Genomic DNA, 19915 nt, shown 5'->3' with positions numbered 1-19915 from the left:
CCAAATTTTAAGACTGTTACATCCAAAGACAGTCATAATAAAATACAGAAGGTACTCTGCTTTGGTTTTGCCTAGCTCTTATAATTGTACCTGCTGCTTGTGTGTCCACGAAGTGGTATATAGTTTAGTTCAGCCAAACACCAAAGATATTTACAATTATTAGCTTGAAAATTTCTTCCCACTACTACGAAGCAGTTTTTTAAAGGACAGACTTCTGTCAAAATCTAGGTGTGTGGCAGTACATTTAGGAATACTTTTTCTCATTTTCAGTGTAGTTTGCCCCAAAAGGGAGGTTAAAGTATCCCATCACGATGGTCTCTACATTGGATAGGGTTTGTATTGTTTCTAATACATTTTTACAGCTTTTAAGGTGTCTATTTATAGATTTTCTCTGATATTTTCAGATTCTCTTAGGATCATATATTTATTACTCTTCTAATGTAAGTTTTGAGGCACTTTTTAAGATAACTCTATTGATTTTGATTTTCCAATTTACGTGAGTTTACTTACTCTGGCTTGATTATCAATGTGGGAAGTTAGACCTAATTTCCTCAGTGATGAAGGCATGCAGCAGCATGTTTCATCCCCTCTGTACTTGGTCAGTGTTGTGGTGTCTGCAGCCATGTGAGTTGTGATCACAGTTGGGAATCATCTACTCTTACGAACAGCAGCAGAATATGGCCTTACCACAAGCCAGATAAGCTGCAGGAGGGTGTGATGTTCCAGTCCTTCCTCTGTAGCAGCTATTTCCAGTCTTGAACCCATGTCAAATATACTCAAGAGGCAATATGTCTCCAGCCTTCTTTGTATCATAACAGTAGCTTTGCTTCTGTGCCCAGATATTTGCTGGAGCAAGAGTGTAAGTCAGATGCGAAGACACCATTTCCAGCCCAATCACCTGGTTTTTGTGTCAGAGAAGTGGGAAAATCATGGACCACACTGGTGTAGAGCAATTCACATCCTGATCTCACCATAAATCTAGGGGAAAAAACAAACAAACAAAGATGAAATTAGTGAGAGATACTAAAAAGGCTTTTTAAACAAAGTTGTCTATTACGCCTTTCTTCACCCCTTCACTCTAAAAACCTCTTTGTCCTCATCTAAGTGAAATTGCTACAGACATGTTAATATACTTTTTTTTAAAAAAAACTGAATACCGTATTTTCAGCATTGTTTGTTGAAAAGAATACAACACACGATGCTTCTGGAAGACTGTAGTATTTAAACACCTGTCAATCCAAAATCTGTTGTGGCTTTTTGCCCAGCTCTGGTGAACAGTTTTGTGTTTGGATATCCGCAGTAGCAGGAGATTTTTGTTCTGTTTCACAAATGTTTTATGTAAAGGAATTGGACTGCTTTCATAATCTTGCAGTATTTAGTAATGCAGATACTTACAATGAAGATTCTGTTAAAGCACTATAGCAGCTTTTTTGGTTTTAGACAGAAAGTGTTTTTGTAATCTTTGAGGAGTATGCACAATCCACTTAATGATAAAGCTTGAAGGTTAAAAAAAAAAAAAAGTTTTACTGAAAAAATTGAGGTTGCGCCAGCCATCACAGTAAGCATTTCTTTTCTTGACAATACTGCATGGAATACCTAATTGTCAAACTTCTACAGAAGTCGGCTAACGTTTCCAATGTACTCTTGTATCCAGTGAAAAAGCAAAACAGATTTTTTTTTTCCTGCTTGGCTGCAAAGCACTGCCTTTCTCTGCCTCTGATTCCCTTACTGCTGCTTGTTTGTAAGTTCAGCATACGTCTATGTCTTTTCCTCTTTTGCTCCATCCTACCCTCTTTCCTTCTTCTTCTACCTTGTAGGTGTTCAGTATGTTTTTGGAGACACTGGTGGACTTCATCCAAGTCCATAAAGAAGATCTGCAGGACTGGCTGTTTGTACTGCTAACACAGCTATTGAAGAAAATGGGTGCTGATTTGCTTGGGTCTGTACAAGCAAAAGTTCAGAAGGCACTTGATGTCACAAGGTAATGAGTTCAGAAGGGGAAAATAAAGCAGGGGGGAGGAATCCCCCTCATGCTATTCCCAACATGGTTTGTCTGTATGTACATGCATGTACATTCTGTGTGAGTCTTGGAAATACACGGAGCTAACAACAGATCATGAAACCTCAGTAAATGTTGCTGCTAAAGTGTTTTGGTTTCCTAAATGTGTATTAACTCGAAGGATTTGATTCTTTAATGCTGCGTAATCAATATGATACTACTTGTCTGATTCCAAAATGTGCATCATGTATGTTTATTGTCTTGCTTGTTTAGTGATGCACTGATAGCTTTTGATTTTTTTTTTTAATTTTGATACTAAAATATTTTTGCAGTATTCAGGCATTTAAGGAGTTAGCAAATCCATTATTGCCACGTCCCTTCACTTTCACCAAAATTTTCTAATGCCCAAAGCACTCTGAAGTGATTTTGGGGGCCATCAAGCTGCCTTTCCTAGGCCAGCTTTATTCCCGAATGAAAATAAAATTTTAAACTAGAATTGGCGAAGATCTGGAAGCTACTTCTCATCCTCTATTCTCTGAAGAATGGGACAGCCTAAACATTTAGGCCTCTGATGAACCTATTCATATGGCAGATTTCCTGTGCAATCTGACAAAGGTTATGGTGGGCATTGAATGGAGAGAGGAAGTATGATCTTTTTTGCTGCTGCAGCAGAGGCCTAGAAGGTAATACCAGAGTGAGGAATGGTGGAGAGCAGAGGCAGATAGAAGGGGAGGATGGTTCGCAGAAGCATACAGGAGGAGTGTGTGAATTTCAACAGTACTGGTGCATTATAGTTTTGGGATTGTTGGAATTGCATACATTTGGAATCAGAATACTGCAGGATCATCCCTTATTACTTGCGTTATATATATTCTAACTACAAGAGCTTCAAAGCAGTATTTCTTTCGTAATATTATCCTTTACTTTTTAGGAAAATGTTTTTGGAAGTCAGATATTAAATCAACAAAATTGGTAGAAATTTTTTCTTTTAGAAATAGTAAAGGTGGTTTGTTTTTTTTTTTTGACTCAGAAGAGCAAGGGCGTATTTTTTGCCTCTCAACAGGTATTAAAAGAAAAATTCACATAACTAATATAACTTGATTTTATTTATTTTATAGGGAATCTTTTCCAAATGATCTTCAGTTCAGTATTTTAATGAGATTTACTGTTGACCAGACCCAAACGCCTAGTTTGAAGGTAAGAATTTTCAGGCTTACATCGCAAACAAAATCTTGATAGACGTTTGATTGTCTTATTATTTACCTTTGGATTGTTTGATTTGTTTTAAAAACAAGGTTTTCAATTAGTGGATTTTGTTTTTGTAAACTTTCAGACAGTCAAGCCAGCACTACAGGACCAGCTTCGCTCTTTTTGGAGCTCAAAGGTTTTTGTCTGAATTATTGTCTTTGTTCTTAACCCTATGTCAAACTCTTACGGCTTTTGCCAATACTTCTTACTTGAATGCATTCGTTTGCTGCTACTAACCTTTGCGAGAAACTTTAAGCATGCAGATGTTCAATTTTAAACATTATACTACTGTGAAAGTGTTTGCTGCAAGTGAGTTCTAATAAAACCACAGTATGGTAAAAATGAGCAACAAAAATGTGGCCACCTAACATCAAGCTGGTTATGCAAACTCACTCTGTTAAGTCTTTTCTAATTTTATGTTTGTGATTTCCCAATCCTCTTTTCCTAGTTTGTATATAAGTTTTCCTGTGTTTAGACTGATAGGTCTTGAATTCGTTTAAATAATTTTAATGGTAACATAAGCTGTTATGTTTAAAAACAAGCTCCCTTTATGGTACCTTTACTTTTCTGAAAGCAGTGTGTAGCTTTATACATACACACTTCTGCATAATAAAAATCTCTAACCCGTAGACGTGACAATACAAATGAAAATATAAAATAATCTTGTAGTATGTTTACAGTTATCCTAAAAGTAACTCTTTTTGTAAGTGCATCAAATCTGAAGACTTACTAGTCAGATAAATGGGGAAATAACAAGCATATAATTGGCATTTTCTGCTCTATCCTGCACGAAATATTTTTACACTGTTTGATACTGCACAAGAATACGATCTTTTTCCAAATTGTTTTGAACCTGAAGTTACATGAATATGCCTTTTTTGTCTACAATACAGTAAAACTTACATTTTTAAGCTTTTGAGGACAGTTGATACGTTGACCACTGTTGCTTCGTAGAGCTGTGTTAAAAAGGGACTGCTGTCATTTATTGAAGACAGCAAATGAGGTAGTAAAAATCAGTTTGTTGTTTAAATAAATCCTTGGAACAAATTGGGCTTGATTTTCTTTTACTTGGTTTTCCTCACCAGATAGGTTAATTTGATGGTTTAGTTGTTGGTTGGTTTTTTTTTTCAATATAGTAGAATAGTAGCTGGTATTATTGTTTTTTTCAATATAGGAGAATAATAGCTGGTATTATTAGTAGTAGAATAATAGCTGGCATATTTACAACATTTCAAAGTTTAAACTGTAAATTTGAATGAGAACAGACTCCTACTAGACTAAGTTGGGCCTAAGTTCAAGAATATTCAAGAATGTTCCAGGTGTGCAACCTAGAAAGGATTAAGAAATCTGGAAACACTTAACAGAAAAGCATTTGAGAAATACTTCAGAAATCAAGATGTCAGTAAAAGCTACTTCCACAGAAGAACAGGTGTTGGTTTGAAGTAAAATCAATTGTATTTGAAGTGAAACTGTGGGCCAGTAAATGTAACTGAGAAGTATGTAGAAGAGAGGGAAAGATTTTTTGGAAAAAATGGTACCTACCCACTACTTCCATCTTACCTAGGTAACTACAACTTCAGGATCCAGACAGTAAAGTTCGTGAACATAAATTGCAAAATTATCTGTTGAATATCCACGTTCTTGAATACCTCACCTAAATTCTGTCCTCAGTGCACCCAGATGTTTAACAGATTAACTGATAATCCTAAAGGACTGCTTCATTCCTTGAGATCTTCAGCTTTTTTTCCTACTCTGAAGAATGATTATTTTGGTTCAGGATGCGATTTTGGGCTAGATACAGTAAATAAATGCATTCTAGATAGTAAAAAATACTATCAAAGAAAGGAGAGAGTCAGATATAAGAAGGGATGTTAGGTCAGAAATTCTCTCCATGGAAGGATTCCCTTCTACAAATGACACTTCCTTTATGGTTTTCATGTGGTAGTAGTAACTGTGATCCTTTGGAGTAAACTGCCATTGTCATCGTTAACATTTACATACAGCAAAGCCTTGGATTATAAAAGTAAAGCTCTAAGAGTGTCCCCAGAGGTGGATTTGGCATGATAGCCAGTAAGAGGACCAAACATAGAGGAGGTATTATGCTACTGATGTAATCTGTGCAGGATGCAGCACAGTATTGTGCCCTATCTTAGTCTTTTACATTAAATTTATATGCAGGTGTGGTGAACTGCTGAAACACAGTTTAGAGGTATCAGGTGCGTGTATCTGTTTTGGTTAAATTTATGGATGGTCTTAGGAGTCAAATTTTCTGGAGAGGATATAATCTATTAAGCTTATTTTTGCAGGTGCAGAGCACATGCTTTGCTATGGATGAGTGTTGTCCTGAAAAATACTTCAAAGCACCACTTTGATTTTTCTCAGGTTGAACACAGAATGGCTTACACACAGTGAGGAACAGTTTTAAGCATTGTAACCAGATCTTATTAGAAACTTCTGAACCCTTCTTTCCTTTGAAAATGCTGACTTGCTGAAATCAGTCTTTTGATGCAGTTCATGAAAAGATTTTTCTAAGTCCATTAAAAAAAATGGTATTAAAATGAACAAACATTCACAGAGATAATCGAGCCTTTTAACATTTAATCTTTAGCAGATATTCTAATCATTTAGATAAATCATGGCAGAGGCAGTTGCTCCTGAGTATTCAGTAACCTAGGGATTAGGACAGACATCTGGGATGTGACAATCTGAAAATCGCTTTGCATGATTGCACTTCATGTTAGTAAGGCAGAGTTGAGTCTTTTGCACACCAGGAAAACTGTAAGAGACGGACTCATGTCTGCTTTAAGTAAAATAGTTTCTATGAAATGTTTCTGTCTTATCCTGATGAAGCAAATGAAACTTGGTGAATCTCAACTTTTTCGCAGGATAGGATAACAGTTTGCCTTCTGGCAGTGACTGTGTAGCATCCTTGCAGTATTTTGTGTGTCTACGCAGATGAGTTGCACAGGATATTTTTGTGTAGGAATTTCTCATCTGTGAAAGATGTTTGTGAAGCACTTTGATTACATTTATCTTCTTTTTTTTTTTTTGCTGAGTAATAGTGCTAATTGTAGCTTGCTTTATATTTCAGCTTACTTACTACAACAATACTATTCTTAAACAAAATGTGTCTGTTTTGTGCTGTACAGGAAAAAGGTTTAGTGTCTCAGGGTTTGTTATAGCCCAGCAAAATACAGGAAATTCAGCCTATAGGGTACAAAGAAAGTCAAGGCAGTATTAAACAGCTTCCTAGATCGTGGTTTCAGATTAACAGCAAATATTCGTTTTAAGAAATCCTGAAACTACTTCAGTTGCAGTAAAAAAAATTTATCTCAGGTCCTGTAGAGGTGAAATGGGTTGCTAAAGAGCACTATGTCAGGCTTTTTATTTCTGAACCTTAACTCTGTACTTAACTTGTTTGAAGCAGTGACAAAAATGCACCATAAGTAGATTTGTTGCTGTTACGGGGTTTACTTCAGGGTGTTTTTGATCTGTAATATTATTGCCTCGTTATATGGATTTTTGTGTTTGGTTCCTCCTGCCCCAGAAAGAATATAGCAGATAGTATTTTTTATACTGCATATGTTAGTATTGACTTGCCTAACGTGAAAACCTCCAGCTGTTGGTTGTTGCATAACTTCAGAGAAGTCAAGTTTTAACATGTGCTGTGAATATGAAGTATTAAGTTTTAATTCACATGCATCAGCTATCAGTAATATCTGTGTCACTCAGTGTATCTTGGGTGTTGGAAGTTTTGACCAATGGATATTTCTAAATAGCTTTGTTCGGAACAGTTTTAGTACAAGGCATATATAACTAAAAATAAACCTAGAGCTTTTTTTTTTTCTGCTTATGATGGTCATTAGGTCTCTTCCATCTTGGTAAGTATTTCTAGCTCAGGATGATTATTAGTGCTAAGTTAAGTAGGTTGCATAAATAAATGTTCACCACTTTTTTTGATGGGTTGCATGACAATTATCTCTAGGGCTGCAGGAACCGAGGAAAGAATGTTTAAGGGAGTTACAGGCATAATAGCCCTTCTACTAAAGTTGTGCAGTGACGTAATTTTGGAGGGGCTGCAGTTTGAGATATCTAAAACTGTAATTCTGCATTAGGGGAGTAGGACAATGATGCTTGGGCAGCTGAGAACGTAAAAAAGCTTTTCTATCCTCCTGGTAAACCCACATCTATCTTCTCAATATCTTCAAAGGAAAAATGTGTTACGTGACCCCTTCTAAGTCTTCAGTAGAAATTCTATTCCATACCTTTTTAAAAATAAGAAGACTCATACAGCCTAACCCCAAAGATCCTGACTGCTGAACTCTGGTTTTCATAAAAGGGTGCTGTGTGTTAACTACATCATATTCTAATACAAACTGATTATTAGTTCATCAGATGGTGTCTGCTTTTCATTTTAGTACTTGGAAACAGTTCTCAATAATTCTGAAAATTCTTAAATGTTCCGAGTACTTTGGTTTTCTGTTTGTTAAACATAAACTTCTGCATATACAATGATTTGTATATCTCCTAGCTGCTACTAATGAAATCTAAGATTTCTATTAGTTTTTAATTTCTGTGGAAGATCTTCCTTCTTGAAATGTTGTACCCATCTGTAAATTCAGCGTTTAGGTTTTTATATACCAGCACTGAAAAGATGTTTAGGTTAAATAGAAAAAAAATATTTTAGAGAATGTACATTCTAATCTGTATACACTCTTGTTCTTGTAGCACAGTTTTTATTGTCCACCTGACTCTATTTCTCTTTTCAGGTCAAAGTTGCAATCCTTAAATATATAGAGACTCTTGCACAACAGATGGATCCAGGAGACTTTGTAAATTCGAGTGAAACTAGGTTAGCAGTGTCTCGAATCATCACCTGGACCACCGAACCTAAAAGCTCAGATGTTAGGAAGGTATGTTTGTTAATGTGCACTTACCGTTGGAATCCATTCCAAGTATATTGGCAGTTCAATGAAGCTGTTGACTTTTCATGTCTCAACAGAAAAAGGATTTTTTTTTTTTAAAACAAATTTATTGTTTCATAGACAAAAGATACTTTTATGTTCTTTTCAGCAAACACAGCTAATAGTTGGGCCTGAGAAATCAAAATTGCCAAAGTAAAACCTTAAGGTGGTATCAAAGAATTGTTCTTGTCATGCTACAGTTCCAGTGCAAAAATCCCTTCTCCAAGAAAAAAGAAAATTTTCTTTCTTTTGGGAAGAAAAATTAATATTTGTGGGTACTCAGGTACCAGGGGTACAGAATAACCATGAGAAAATGTACTGATGCTGTCTTCAGAAAGGGGTTCTGAATAGTTCTTGCAATTAAAGTGAAAAAATCTGTGATTTTATTTGCACATAGATGGAATAGTTATTTTTTTGTTGTTCCCAGTGTCGCCATCCATCCTGTTTTAGCTGCCTTTATCAGTATGTTAACACTTCTTGATTGTTAAGTAAAAGTATCTCGTTTATGCCTAATGAAGTGCATGCAGCTTTGACATAGAGAACTAACGGTTCCTTTTTCCCAGTTTATTTCTATGGTTGAAAAGTCAAAACAATTTAGTTGTTTAGATTTCCTTTGCTAGATTGAATTTTGGTAATTGAATTTTGAGTAATTTCAAATACCAAGCTTGAATTTTGGTAATTTCAGGGAACATGACCAAAACTCATTTCCTTTAGGAGGAGGGATGTTTTGTGTGAGTCAATTGATAGAAAATAGTGGGGAGCTGTCTCACAAAGTAATGCAAAGAGGACAATAAAATAAACTTTTATCACTTCTTGATATATTGAATGTTTATAATATTTCAGCATAAAACATTTTATACTGGAGGTTGTTTTGTTTTTTTTTTTTTTTAAACTTTCACTTCTAAGATAACTTTGAGAAAGTAGTAACAGATTATATCCTATGGACTTTGCTTACCTGGTTACCATGTTCTAGTGACATACATAAGACCATAAAGCAGGAAGGGAACTGAAGCAGTACTATCTTCTAAATCAGTAAAGTTTTAGTACTGAGACACGTGGCAAGCTGTCTTATCTGATAGTTCATATCTCTAATAAGCATTTTTATGCCAATAAGTAACTGAATTGTGGAAAGAATTGCCAGCGAGTTCTATCATCTGGAACCCCTTAATTATATTTTCTTTCCATAACAGATTTGTTAGAGGTTACTAATTCCCAAAAGCCTTTTATAAGTCTTGTAAATAAATTTATCAATAAGTAGTCAAAAAAGTTATTCTAATGGTTTAAAATCTCTTGTTCTCTTAATGGGCTTGAAGACAGCCACATATCCTACCACAGAAATCCACTTTTTTAAAAAAAGATTATAATAACATAACATTTTGAGTGCTTTCTTTTGATTATTTTTTTTTGCCAGCTGTATTTCTGTGCAAATAATGCTGTTTCGATGTGGTGGTGGTGTTGTTGTGTGTTGTTGGTTTTTTTTCCTGTAAAAACATTTCCAGTGCTAAATACTATTTTAAAAAATCCTTTTTCTTTTGTTAATGTTGAAATGGGTATGCCTAGTTTAGTTCAGTGACATGGAACTTTCTGGAGGGTAAAATTCTAAGTTTCCACTTTAGTTTCTTATAAGATTAAAATTCTTCTGAGGAGAAATAGAATCTTCTTAGAGTTCTTCTAAGATCAATAAAAAACAAATTTCTAATCCTTATTGCATACTTTAAAAAATGTGATCTGTGACTGGGTTTGAAAAATCTCATGAGAATGAACTTATGATGAAGAGGGGAAAAAATTCAAATACTCTTAACAAGCTTTTTTCACTAGTTGTTTAGTGAAACCCTTCTCTGAGTCGATTTCTATTTTGATACTTCAGGTTGAGCTTCATTCTGGGCAGACCATGCGGTGTCAGTTTCTTTCCTGATATGACCCTGGACTGCCTGTTTTGTTATTTTATTGGCAGCTTAAGTAGACACAGTATTTTGGAGTGCAGATGTGGGAAAAAAAGGAAGTGGTAATTTCCAAACCTTTGTTCAGCTGCAGGATTTGTTTTAACACAATTTGATAAATATAAAAACAAAAGACAGACTATAATAAGTTAAAGAGGAACACTGAAGGAAGACGGGTTGTAGAGGATATTTGGGGTGTTCACTTGAAAGGAAGACCATTGAGGGAGGAGGGAATAAAAGTTCAAGAAAACAGCTAATCACAAGTGCGCAAAGACAATTTATGGCAATCTAACATGTTAGTATTTTCATCATTAAATTTAATACTAAGGTGTGTGCTGGTATGTGTGCTCATACCTTGGCTTTCCACTTTTAATTAAAAAGTGCTACAGTTCATTGCTCTGGAGGCAAAAGGAGGGAAATAAATGTCTAAAAGAATTTTCTAAACTACTTGCTTGAAGTATTATGGTGCTTAAACAAGCTGCCTGCCATTCTGTCTAGTATGAGGCACTGGTTCTCTCCAGTGCGTGGCAGACCTTGATGGTGAGTCATTTTTATGGAAACTAGATATAGTTGGTTAATCTTAATTAATCTTAATCCAACTAGATATAGTTGGTTAATCAGAGTTTCATACTACACAGAAACTATTAGAAAGTTCTGGAGAACTTAATAATTTCTAGCCTTTCACTGCCTGTGATAGCTTAGTTGCAATGCTGGCAGGTTTGTTAGCCCATCCAGTGCATGTTCATCAAAGTAAGTCATGCAGTCAACATTCCTTTAGCAGAGGGAACCCATGTTCTATACCATGTTCTATAACGTGCTGTCTTGCTTTGTCAATAAAGATCCATGGTTTTCTTGATTCAGATATGTTAGTTATATGTATGTGTGTATAAAAGCATACTCTAGGATGAGGATGCCATTAAAGATAAAGTACTAGAATGTGGGTTGTGGAATCGAGTAGACTAGAAACTCCAATACTTAAGAATTTTCATCTTTAGAATATGTAGGCAACTAAATAATTCCTCCTGATGTTTGAAAGTTAGTCTGTCACTTATCACCTGTATTACCACTTGCAGAATTCAGAAGGATTTGCCAAGTTTGTTGCTGTTCTGGTGTGTTCAGGTGTGTTTTTTTGTTGTTGTTGTTAATGTGTTCAACTTGCTAAACCCTTTAGAAGCAATTTTTAGCAGCAATTTTTTTTATTAGCAATTTTGCTGCTTCCTTCAGGCTTTCATTTAGTAAGGAGGGTTGAGGGTGATCATGTTTCAGAAAGACTGCTTGTTAGGATGATGGTGCAAAGTGTAAGCTCATTGGTATGTGCCTGGAATATCTGAACTTTAAGCTCGTTTACCAGCAAATAGGAATTGTTGGTTCACATCTGCTAGCATCTTTAATCAAGCTTGTTTAATACTTATATCACCTTTTGGGATTATCCCTCATTGTAGTATCTCTTACTGATAAAATTACTGCAGAAACTCAATTAAATGGCTTCAATCTGTATTTTGTTCTAGGCTGCACAGTCAGTGCTGATTTCCCTTTTTGAACTCAATACTCCAGAGTTTACAATGCTATTGGGTGCTTTACCAAAAACATTTCAGGATGGAGCCACAAAGCTTCTCCATAATCATCTCCGGAATACAGGCAACAGTGGTCAGGTATCTATAGCTCTTGCATTATTCCTTCTGAAGTTACAGCTGCTTTGAATATAAGCCCATTTCGGTAGTTATGTGTGAGAGCAAGATTGGTAGAGGCAACACAAATCTTCTGTAGAAGCCTTAGTAGGAGACAGCACTCTTTATGGAATGCATTTTCTTTTCCTCCAAAGATCGATACTTTCTCAGTGTATGTTGCTTCCAAATAAAATGACTTACTAAGTTTAAATGTACTTTTTAAGAGTAGTTTGTCTCGTACTTTAGTTATTTTAAAGTGGTTGAAAAAATTTGGTTGACGTTATTGTCATTAGTTAGACAATCCAAGAAATTAAGTAGAAGCTCTTTAAATGTTTCTGGTCACTAGAAAATAAATACAATGATAAGGCAAAGGGGAAGCTGAAGTCCTGAGTCCTACTGAAGTAGCTCTTGTCATCTCTCCTCTTCCAGGGATCAATGGGAAGTCCTTTAACAAGACCTACTCCACGCTCCCCAGCATGCTGGTCAAGTCCTCTCACTTCCCCAACCAATACATCGCAGAACACTTTGTCACCAAGGTAATGTTGGCCACTGTTGCTGCAGTTCTGCATCTAAGGCTTCACTACATGTTCTCCAAAATTGTAACCCCAGCTGTGAACAAGTGTAGTGCGTTTTGCACAAAGTCACAGATGTTGAAAAATAATCCCCCTTCCTCCACAGAATGACAGTACAGTGAAGTGCTCCACCTCCCTGAAGTGTCTGACAAGAGCCAGGGATGGCCTAAGGTGGGAAAGGGCTGTACACCTCAGAGTACAAATGGCATATTAACAGAAGAAAGGGTTATGTTTAATGTCTAGAAAATGTTAGAATAACTCAGGTCATCAAGCCAGATGGGGAAATGAAAAAAAGTAGTAAATTGCATTGTTACCAATGCTGTTAGTAAAGTGGATTTTGTAACTTTGCTTTTGGCAATCAACTGATACATTAATCACTCCCCATTACTGTGGAACTTTTCTCATAAAGACAGAATGGTGTAAAAGTTCCTTTTGTACTTACAGGAGAAAAATGGAGCAGAAGTGTGTTTCTTGAGGCAGATGCTGCTGCGTGATGTCGCCCTTTCCTTGTCTAGCCATTCCCAGTGCTTAATCTTATTATATTTCCTGAGCGTCTATAGTTCTATGTTAATGTTATTTAGAAGTATGGGGTCAGAAAGTAAATCCACCTTACTCTGTATGTCCTTCTCCATGGCCCACAGTGCATTCGACTATGATACGGAAAATATGAATTCTGAAGATATTTACAGCTCTCTTCGTGGAGTCACTGAAGCCATTCAGAATTTCAGTTTCCGTAGTCAAGAAGATATGAATGAGCCTGTAAAACGAGATTCAAAAAAAGATGATGTTGATTCAGTGAGTATTTAAACTCTGTGCATCTTGGTATTGGCAAGCCAAGCCCAATACCTGATTTATTACAAAGAAAACACCTTTTTAAGTAGGTTTTTGTATTGTGACTTCCGAAATGGGACATCCCTCCTAACTTTAGAGTGTCAGAGCTTTAAAAAAAAAAAGTTTGTAGTCTTAAAGCACCTTTTGGAAATGTAAATGCTAATTTTAAGTGGCATTAGCTATTTGTTTACTTAAAATGTTAACAGTTTAGAAATACTTTATCTCATAAAACAACTGGAGTTTAGTTTTTGAGAGATCTGTACCCTAATATATTTTTTCCAAAGTTTTTATTTAATTCCATACAAAACCTGCAGTTTTTTTAGTGCTATATATGCCCTGTTCTAAGCTTCTGTTTTTGTGGAGCTTCAGCTTTCAGGTTTGTTGAACGTGCCCAAAGTGTATGTACTTAAACATGATTTTAATTACTTGGCATCAAACTACAGAGATAAAGTGCTGACAGCTGCTTCTAATCATGAACTTCAAAGTGTACATGCTCCAAAAGACTTTTTTGTACTTTTTTGAGGAAAGTAAATGTAGGGAACTCTAGCTAAGACCTTTTATCTGAAGCCCATCTTAATGTCTATTTAGGAATGTTTAGGAAACTTTCTGATATTTGTAAGTTCTTGCTACATAGGTGAGATAGTGAAGTAGTTAATTGAAAAGTGTGTGTCTTGTATATGCTTGTATGATATTTCTTTTCCTGCAGATCTGCAGTGCTTCAGGAATAGTAGACCTACGAGCAGGAAGTGGTGTGAGTGATACAGGCCGAACAGCTCTTGATAACAAAACATCATTACTCAACACAATGCCTCCTCACTCTTCACCACGTTCAAGAGATTATAACCCATATAATTATTCTGATAATATCAGTTCATTTAATAAATCTGCTTTGAAGGAAGCCATGTTTGATGATGATGCAGAGCAATTTCCTGATGGTAAGCTTCAGATTGCATTCTGTGCTAGAATGAAAATGGTGAGATTTTTCATCTTTTTCATCTTTTAGTTCACTTTATGAATTTATCATTAACAGCATATGTATTACCAGTGCCGCTTTGAGAGGTTTTGTAAATAATACATGTCAAATTAGTTTGTTTAGTAATCCTTCTGAGTGACGTTTTTGGATTGGTTGATATTTGTAGAGATTAGGGGGGTGAAAATGAGATAATTACTGAACTATATGGTATACTTCTGGCAGCATGTTCTGTAGCAGGATTGTCAATATAAATTTACTTAGCAGATTTCTCTGTGGTTGAGATTTAAAAAGCTTTACAGCAAGGGAGTAAAACTGGATCAAACCAGTTTGGGAATTAGGTGAAACATTAAGTATTTTGTTAGTAAAATACTTGTATTTGAAACATGGTGTTGGTATTCTCTATTGAGTAGACATTCTTTTTTTTAAAAAAAAAAGGATTTTACTTGGAAGGTGGTTCATTTAGCCCATGTAAATGTAAGAACTTGGGTTGTTGTTTTGTAGGCTTCTAAATCTCCTTTTAATATTTCTCAGTATATTTTTTGGAGCTTTTTATAGCTAAATGTTAGGGGAGGTTTGAGTAATGCTTATAATGATACTGTGGTAACATAGCAGGTGGTTTTCATGATGTGGTTTTCATTCATGTCTTGATATTTCTTATTCATTTATAGAATAAACTCAGTTTTTAATTAAACAAAGTTCTTAATAGTGAAGTACAAATAAGTATTCCTCCCCCCCCCCCTTCTGTTTTCCCTCTGACATTCAGCAATGATGTGTTAAACTGCTGAAAAACAAAACTATGTTCTGGCATTGTGTTTTATTCAGCTATCCTATGAGTTGGCTTCAAGTTTGCATTACATTAAAAAAAAACCTCTAAGATGTATTCCTCTTTGCTTTCTCTTCTGCTTAGAGAAGAGGCACATGGTTAGTTATTAAATTCTAAAAAAGATTTAAGAGAAAGCAAATTTTTACAGATCATGTCATGTAAATATGAATAATTAAATACCTTCGTCATCCTCACATGAAAGATTTTTGAGCAAAACTCTGCATTACAGTGATCCTATTGTTACATGGGATAGGTCTCTGTAGCTTCTGACACTGTATTTCTTGACATTACGTTAAAGTACATGATAAAAGCTTTTGAACATATGGGACTTTCTGGGAAATACCTTTCACGCAGTCAAATGTGCTATGTTCTAGCAATGTGTTGTCAAATTATTATTTATTCAACAATTATTTTATTCATTTTCTTTATTGACTTGTCTTTTGGAGCTATTTCTGTGTAATAGCAGTTGTGCAGAAGAGAGAAATCTTTTCTCCATGAGCTTTTTCATGAAGACATACCAAAAAAAGTTCGATGATATAAAAAAAATATATATATATAGGTTTTGTTAAGATTTCTTTATGAATCACATTCTGATGTTCTCATCTCATTTTCCTGTAAAATCTGAAATTTCTCAAATTATTCTTATACTTCACATTGGTTTTTATTTGCTGCTAACTGCTAGTCTCTGTTGGAAAATCTTGATTTTTTCTTCTTTATGTCAAAGATAGCTTGGATATTTAAATATTTAGAAAAGTTCCTGGGACCATCTTCTCACTGTGTGTATGGTCTGTGGTGTTTGCTCTCTCAAGTGCCATTGCTAGTTCAGGTAATTACAATAATTACTGTCACACTGTCAGAGAACCTTACAGTGTAGTTCTGTCTGAAGCTTTGAAGCTTATGCAGTATCCTTTCTTAAGAATATGTGCTAAATTAACAGAAGATGGTAAGTTTTTTCCTTTTTTTTTATTTTTAAATTCCATGTACTTAAGCAATCTGCACTCTACCAGCAGGGTCTGTTTTTCTTAAAAATTTATGAGTGGATGGACTGAAGCATCCCCATCCAGTAGTGGTTTGTCCTTGCTGGAGTTAGTAGTGCAAAGTATTTAGTAAGGACTGCTCTTTAATGAATAATTAAAAAAAAAAAAAAAAAAACCTACTTGGACTTATTCCTGTATGCAGGAGTGCACTCTTAGTTTTTAGTAGCACCATGTGTATTGTCATTACTTTTAGAATTGCATCCGAGATTATTTTGAAAAAGTTGGCATGGGAAAAAAAAAAAGATACATTTATACACACGGCAAAATATTTGTGCATGCAGTTTCTCACTTAAGAATTGCATGCTTTTCCCATAAACCCGAAGTGCTTGTTGAACACTAGTTTATACTTTCCAGCAACTTCACTGTGTTTGACACACAGTTCCTGTTTTTATTGGACTCTGATGTATCTTTTCATCTGTTACTGGGAGAAGACATGGATATAAAGGGCTGGATGGGGAGATCTTGGCTGCTCGTTTGGTGCAGTCAGCTGCACTGAGGCACAAACATGTATTCTGCAGACTGTTCATCTAACAGTTAAAAAACTCCTTTAGAGGAGATGCCACAGTGTACCCCCAAATGTGCATTTGAGTATTTTACCACTTCTGTAGTAAAAGGTTTTCATAGGAACAGTCTAAATCTTCAAAGCACTAGCACTCTTTCCAGGGGAGGTGCCCTTTATTAGAAGTATAGGGGAATGTGGTTTTCTAAGACACTTTCTAGACTCCTTAAAAGCATTCAGCAGCTCCTGTTTGAAACCCAGTGTCCCCCTGCAAAGCATGTCCCTCTCATTTTTTTTCAGTGTGCTTCCATAGATCATGTTTTCCAAGCCTCTGCCTTTTTAACTGATACCATCATTTGTTTCCTTCTAGATAAATAGAAAGCCATTTATAATCCAGTCATTTTGCAGGTGTTTCATCCAAGGTTTGTACCCACCTTGTTGACTTCTTGGCCATGTTTCAGGCAGTAGGAAAATCTTTACTTAATTCAGAACATACCTTAATTTCCTTCTTACCCCCAATACTGTATAGCCTGTCAAAAGGTTATTATTTGATTGGTTTGAGAAGAGATGTTCTTTAACAAATATTTATATGGATAATATTAATAGATACGTATTTAAGGCACATTTTAATTTATTCAAATGAACCTCCTCCTCCTCATTTATGTTTTTTCTTTTCAGAAAAAAAGTTGTGAGTAGACTTCAATATGACTTAATGTATTTCTCCTTTCTTATCTGGAGAATGTTTAGGAATGAAACACTGGGTGCTAAATCATATCCAGGAATGGGAAATTGAGGCTGTCAAGGCGCACACACCCACACAGACGATTTTGTGCTATTTATTTATTTATTTAAGGAAATCTATTTCATAGAATAATAGAATATTCCAAGTTGGAAGGGACCCATAAGGATCATCAAGTCCAACTCCTGGCACCGCACAGGTCTGCCCAAAAGTTTAAACCATGTGACTAAGTGCACAGTCCAATCTCTTCTTAAATTCAGACAGGCTTGGTGCAGTGACTACTTCCCTGGGGAACCTGTTCCAGTGTGCGACCACCCTCTCGGTGAAGAACCTCTTCCTGATGTCCAGCCTAAACTTCCCCTGCCTCAGCTTCACACCGTTCCCACGGGTCCTGTCACTGGTGATAACGGAGAATAGGTCACCTGCCTCTCCACTCCCCCTCACGAGGAAGTTGTAGACTGCGATGAGGTCCCCCCTCAGCCTCCTCCAGGCTGAACAGGCCCAGTGACCTCAGCGGCTCCTCGTATGTCTTCCCCTCTAGTCCCTTCACCATCTTCATCGCCCTCCTCTGGACACTCTCCAACAGTTTAATGTCCTTTTTGTACTGTGGTGCCCAGAACTGCACACAGTACTTGAGGTGAGGCCGCGCCAGTGCAGAGTAGAGCGGGACAATCACTTCCCTCGACCGACTAAGCTAATTTCCTCAGCTAATAGAGCTTCCTTTTATTCCTGCATGGATATGGCTGGTACCTTCTCTCTTTGCCCCTTCCCCCCCATACGTTAAAGTTGCCACTTCTTTCATTCTGGTATTTCCACAATGTAAATAGCTTTATTTAAGCACATATAGGTTGCTTTGCTAATTAAATTTTGATATACATTCCCAAAATTGGATTTACCATGGATGTAAACCTGACAGTTTGGTAGATCAAGCATTATAGTCCTAGTAATAAAAGTAATGCCCTTGCTTCCATAAAATGGATTGTCCGTTCTGCTCATCTGTACTAAATAATTACTCACATAATGCACCTGCAGAATGAAATTCCAGTTTGTCCTTTAGACAAACAATAATGATCCATTTAGAGAATTTGCAAATCATGCATTAATATAGAGGCAGTGGAAGTGGTTGCAGAAAAAAGGTTTCTGCTTTCAGGTGTTGGTGAGTTGATTATTTATGCAAAACAATGCAAAAAGAAATGTTGGGTACAAAAACAGTGTTTTTTGTTGTTTTTATTTTTTTGATCCTTGATATGTGATATTCAGCTTTTACTTTTTGTTTCTTTGTACATCATTTATAAGTTACAATATTGAATACAGCAATATAAGGGTTGTGGTTTCTCTGCATATGACCTAATAAATTTGTTAGGGAAAATGTATTTCATCTATTAACGAAGTGAAATAATTTTAGGATAGATGTAGTTGCAGGAACGCTTGCATATTATTAATACTGTTTACTCTATGAAAGAAAAATGTACGTCAATGCTCTCAGACTTTTCGCAGGAAAAAAAACGTTTCTGTTAATTCACCCCAAAGTCTTGGTGCAAAGGTAGAAGCTATATGCTTTTCTTTCTTAAATTGGTCTTTCTTTCTAAATTGGTCTTGATAATGGAGTAAAGGGAACAGTTCAATATTTAATTGTCATTAATACCACATACAAGGGCTTGTTTGTTTTGTTTTTGGCTGTTTGCAGATCTCCATGTTTGCAGTCCAGTGTTTCCAAATATGAGTTGTTACTGGTGCGTGCTTTTTCTCCATCATCATGGAATCCTCTCTGTTAATCAAAGCTGAAATCCAGAGCTGTCTCATAGTGACTGTTACTGAGATAGCAGTAATTCCCTGGAATCTCTGTGGGGCTAATGGCTCCACTCTTGAGCAGTTTTTTTCTGTTTGCATTAAAAGTCTAGCCATTGCTGTGGAACCATGGCTTACAAAAGTCTAAGCAGTTCAGTAAGATAATACTGAAGGAGAATATGCAAGTTTATCTTCTTGGATGGAAGTGTTACATGGGAAAGCTGGCCCTTTAATACTTCAGATTTAAAAGGGTAGAGGGAACTACCACTTTTTGTATGATGGATTGCAAGAGTAAAAACTATTGCAGTAAACTGTACAGGTGTGGTTTTGTTTTGTTTTTTTTTTTGTGGTATCATTGTTTTATTGTGATTGTAAGCTTGTTTAGGAATGTTGTCTGCACTGAAAATGAAATACTGAAATTGTAATTTTGGCTAAGTTGGGTGGAAAATATAAAAGTATGCTAGAAAGCCAGCTAGCTACCGTAGAAGATATCTTACAGTTGTGCATCAAGCACTAATATTTATTTGCAATAATCTGGAAATTGTGTTTGTGTATTCTTTTTTTGGTAGAGCCTCCCATGGATCATTCTGATCTGGTCGCAGAGTTACTAAAAGAGTTATCAAACCATAATGAGAGAGTTGAGGAAAGAAAGACTGCTCTCTATGAGCTCATGAAGTTAACTCAAGAAGAGTCTTTTGGTGTTTGGGATGAGCACTTCAAAACAATACTGCTTTTGCTGCTTGAAACACTTGGAGACAAAGAGGTAAATTTAGATTATTTCTGCTAAGAATGTTAACAAAGCACATGGTTTACTTTCAGTGTCTTTGAAAGTTGT

General features: G+C 35.9%; 1 protein-coding gene across 38 annotated transcripts in view; it reads left to right on the top strand.

The window, feature by feature from the left end:
• Window positions 1–19915, top strand: part of CLASP2 (cytoplasmic linker associated protein 2) — a 142438-nt gene that overhangs the window by 115846 nt on the left and 6677 nt on the right. For 26 of the 38 annotated variants that reach the window (XM_080580048.1, XM_080580037.1, XM_080580059.1 and 23 more), the window contains 9 exons: window positions 1818–1981; window positions 3118–3196; window positions 3333–3383; window positions 8017–8160; window positions 11660–11803; window positions 12248–12354; window positions 13032–13185; window positions 13928–14156; window positions 19650–19843. In XM_080580048.1, coding sequence (XP_080436174.1) covers window positions 1818–1981; window positions 3118–3196; window positions 3333–3383; window positions 8017–8160; window positions 11660–11803; window positions 12248–12354; window positions 13032–13185; window positions 13928–14156; window positions 19650–19843 — 1266 coding nt within the window. Of the gene's footprint in view, window positions 1–1817; window positions 1982–3117; window positions 3197–3332; window positions 3384–8016; window positions 8161–11659; window positions 11804–12247; window positions 12355–13031; window positions 13186–13927; window positions 14195–16923; window positions 19536–19649; window positions 19844–19915 lie in introns of those variants that run through there. The other 12 variants (XM_080580070.1, XM_080580073.1, XM_080580041.1 and 9 more) reach the window with 2 other exon arrangements.

The sequence above is a fragment of the Anser brachyrhynchus genome (genome assembly GCF_964034855.1).
Source record: "Anser brachyrhynchus genome assembly, chromosome: 2".
Taxonomy (NCBI): Eukaryota; Metazoa; Chordata; class Aves; order Anseriformes; family Anatidae; genus Anser; species Anser brachyrhynchus.
The sequence above is the reverse complement of the archived record's forward strand: the minus strand, read 5'-3'. Positions and strand labels throughout refer to the sequence as shown.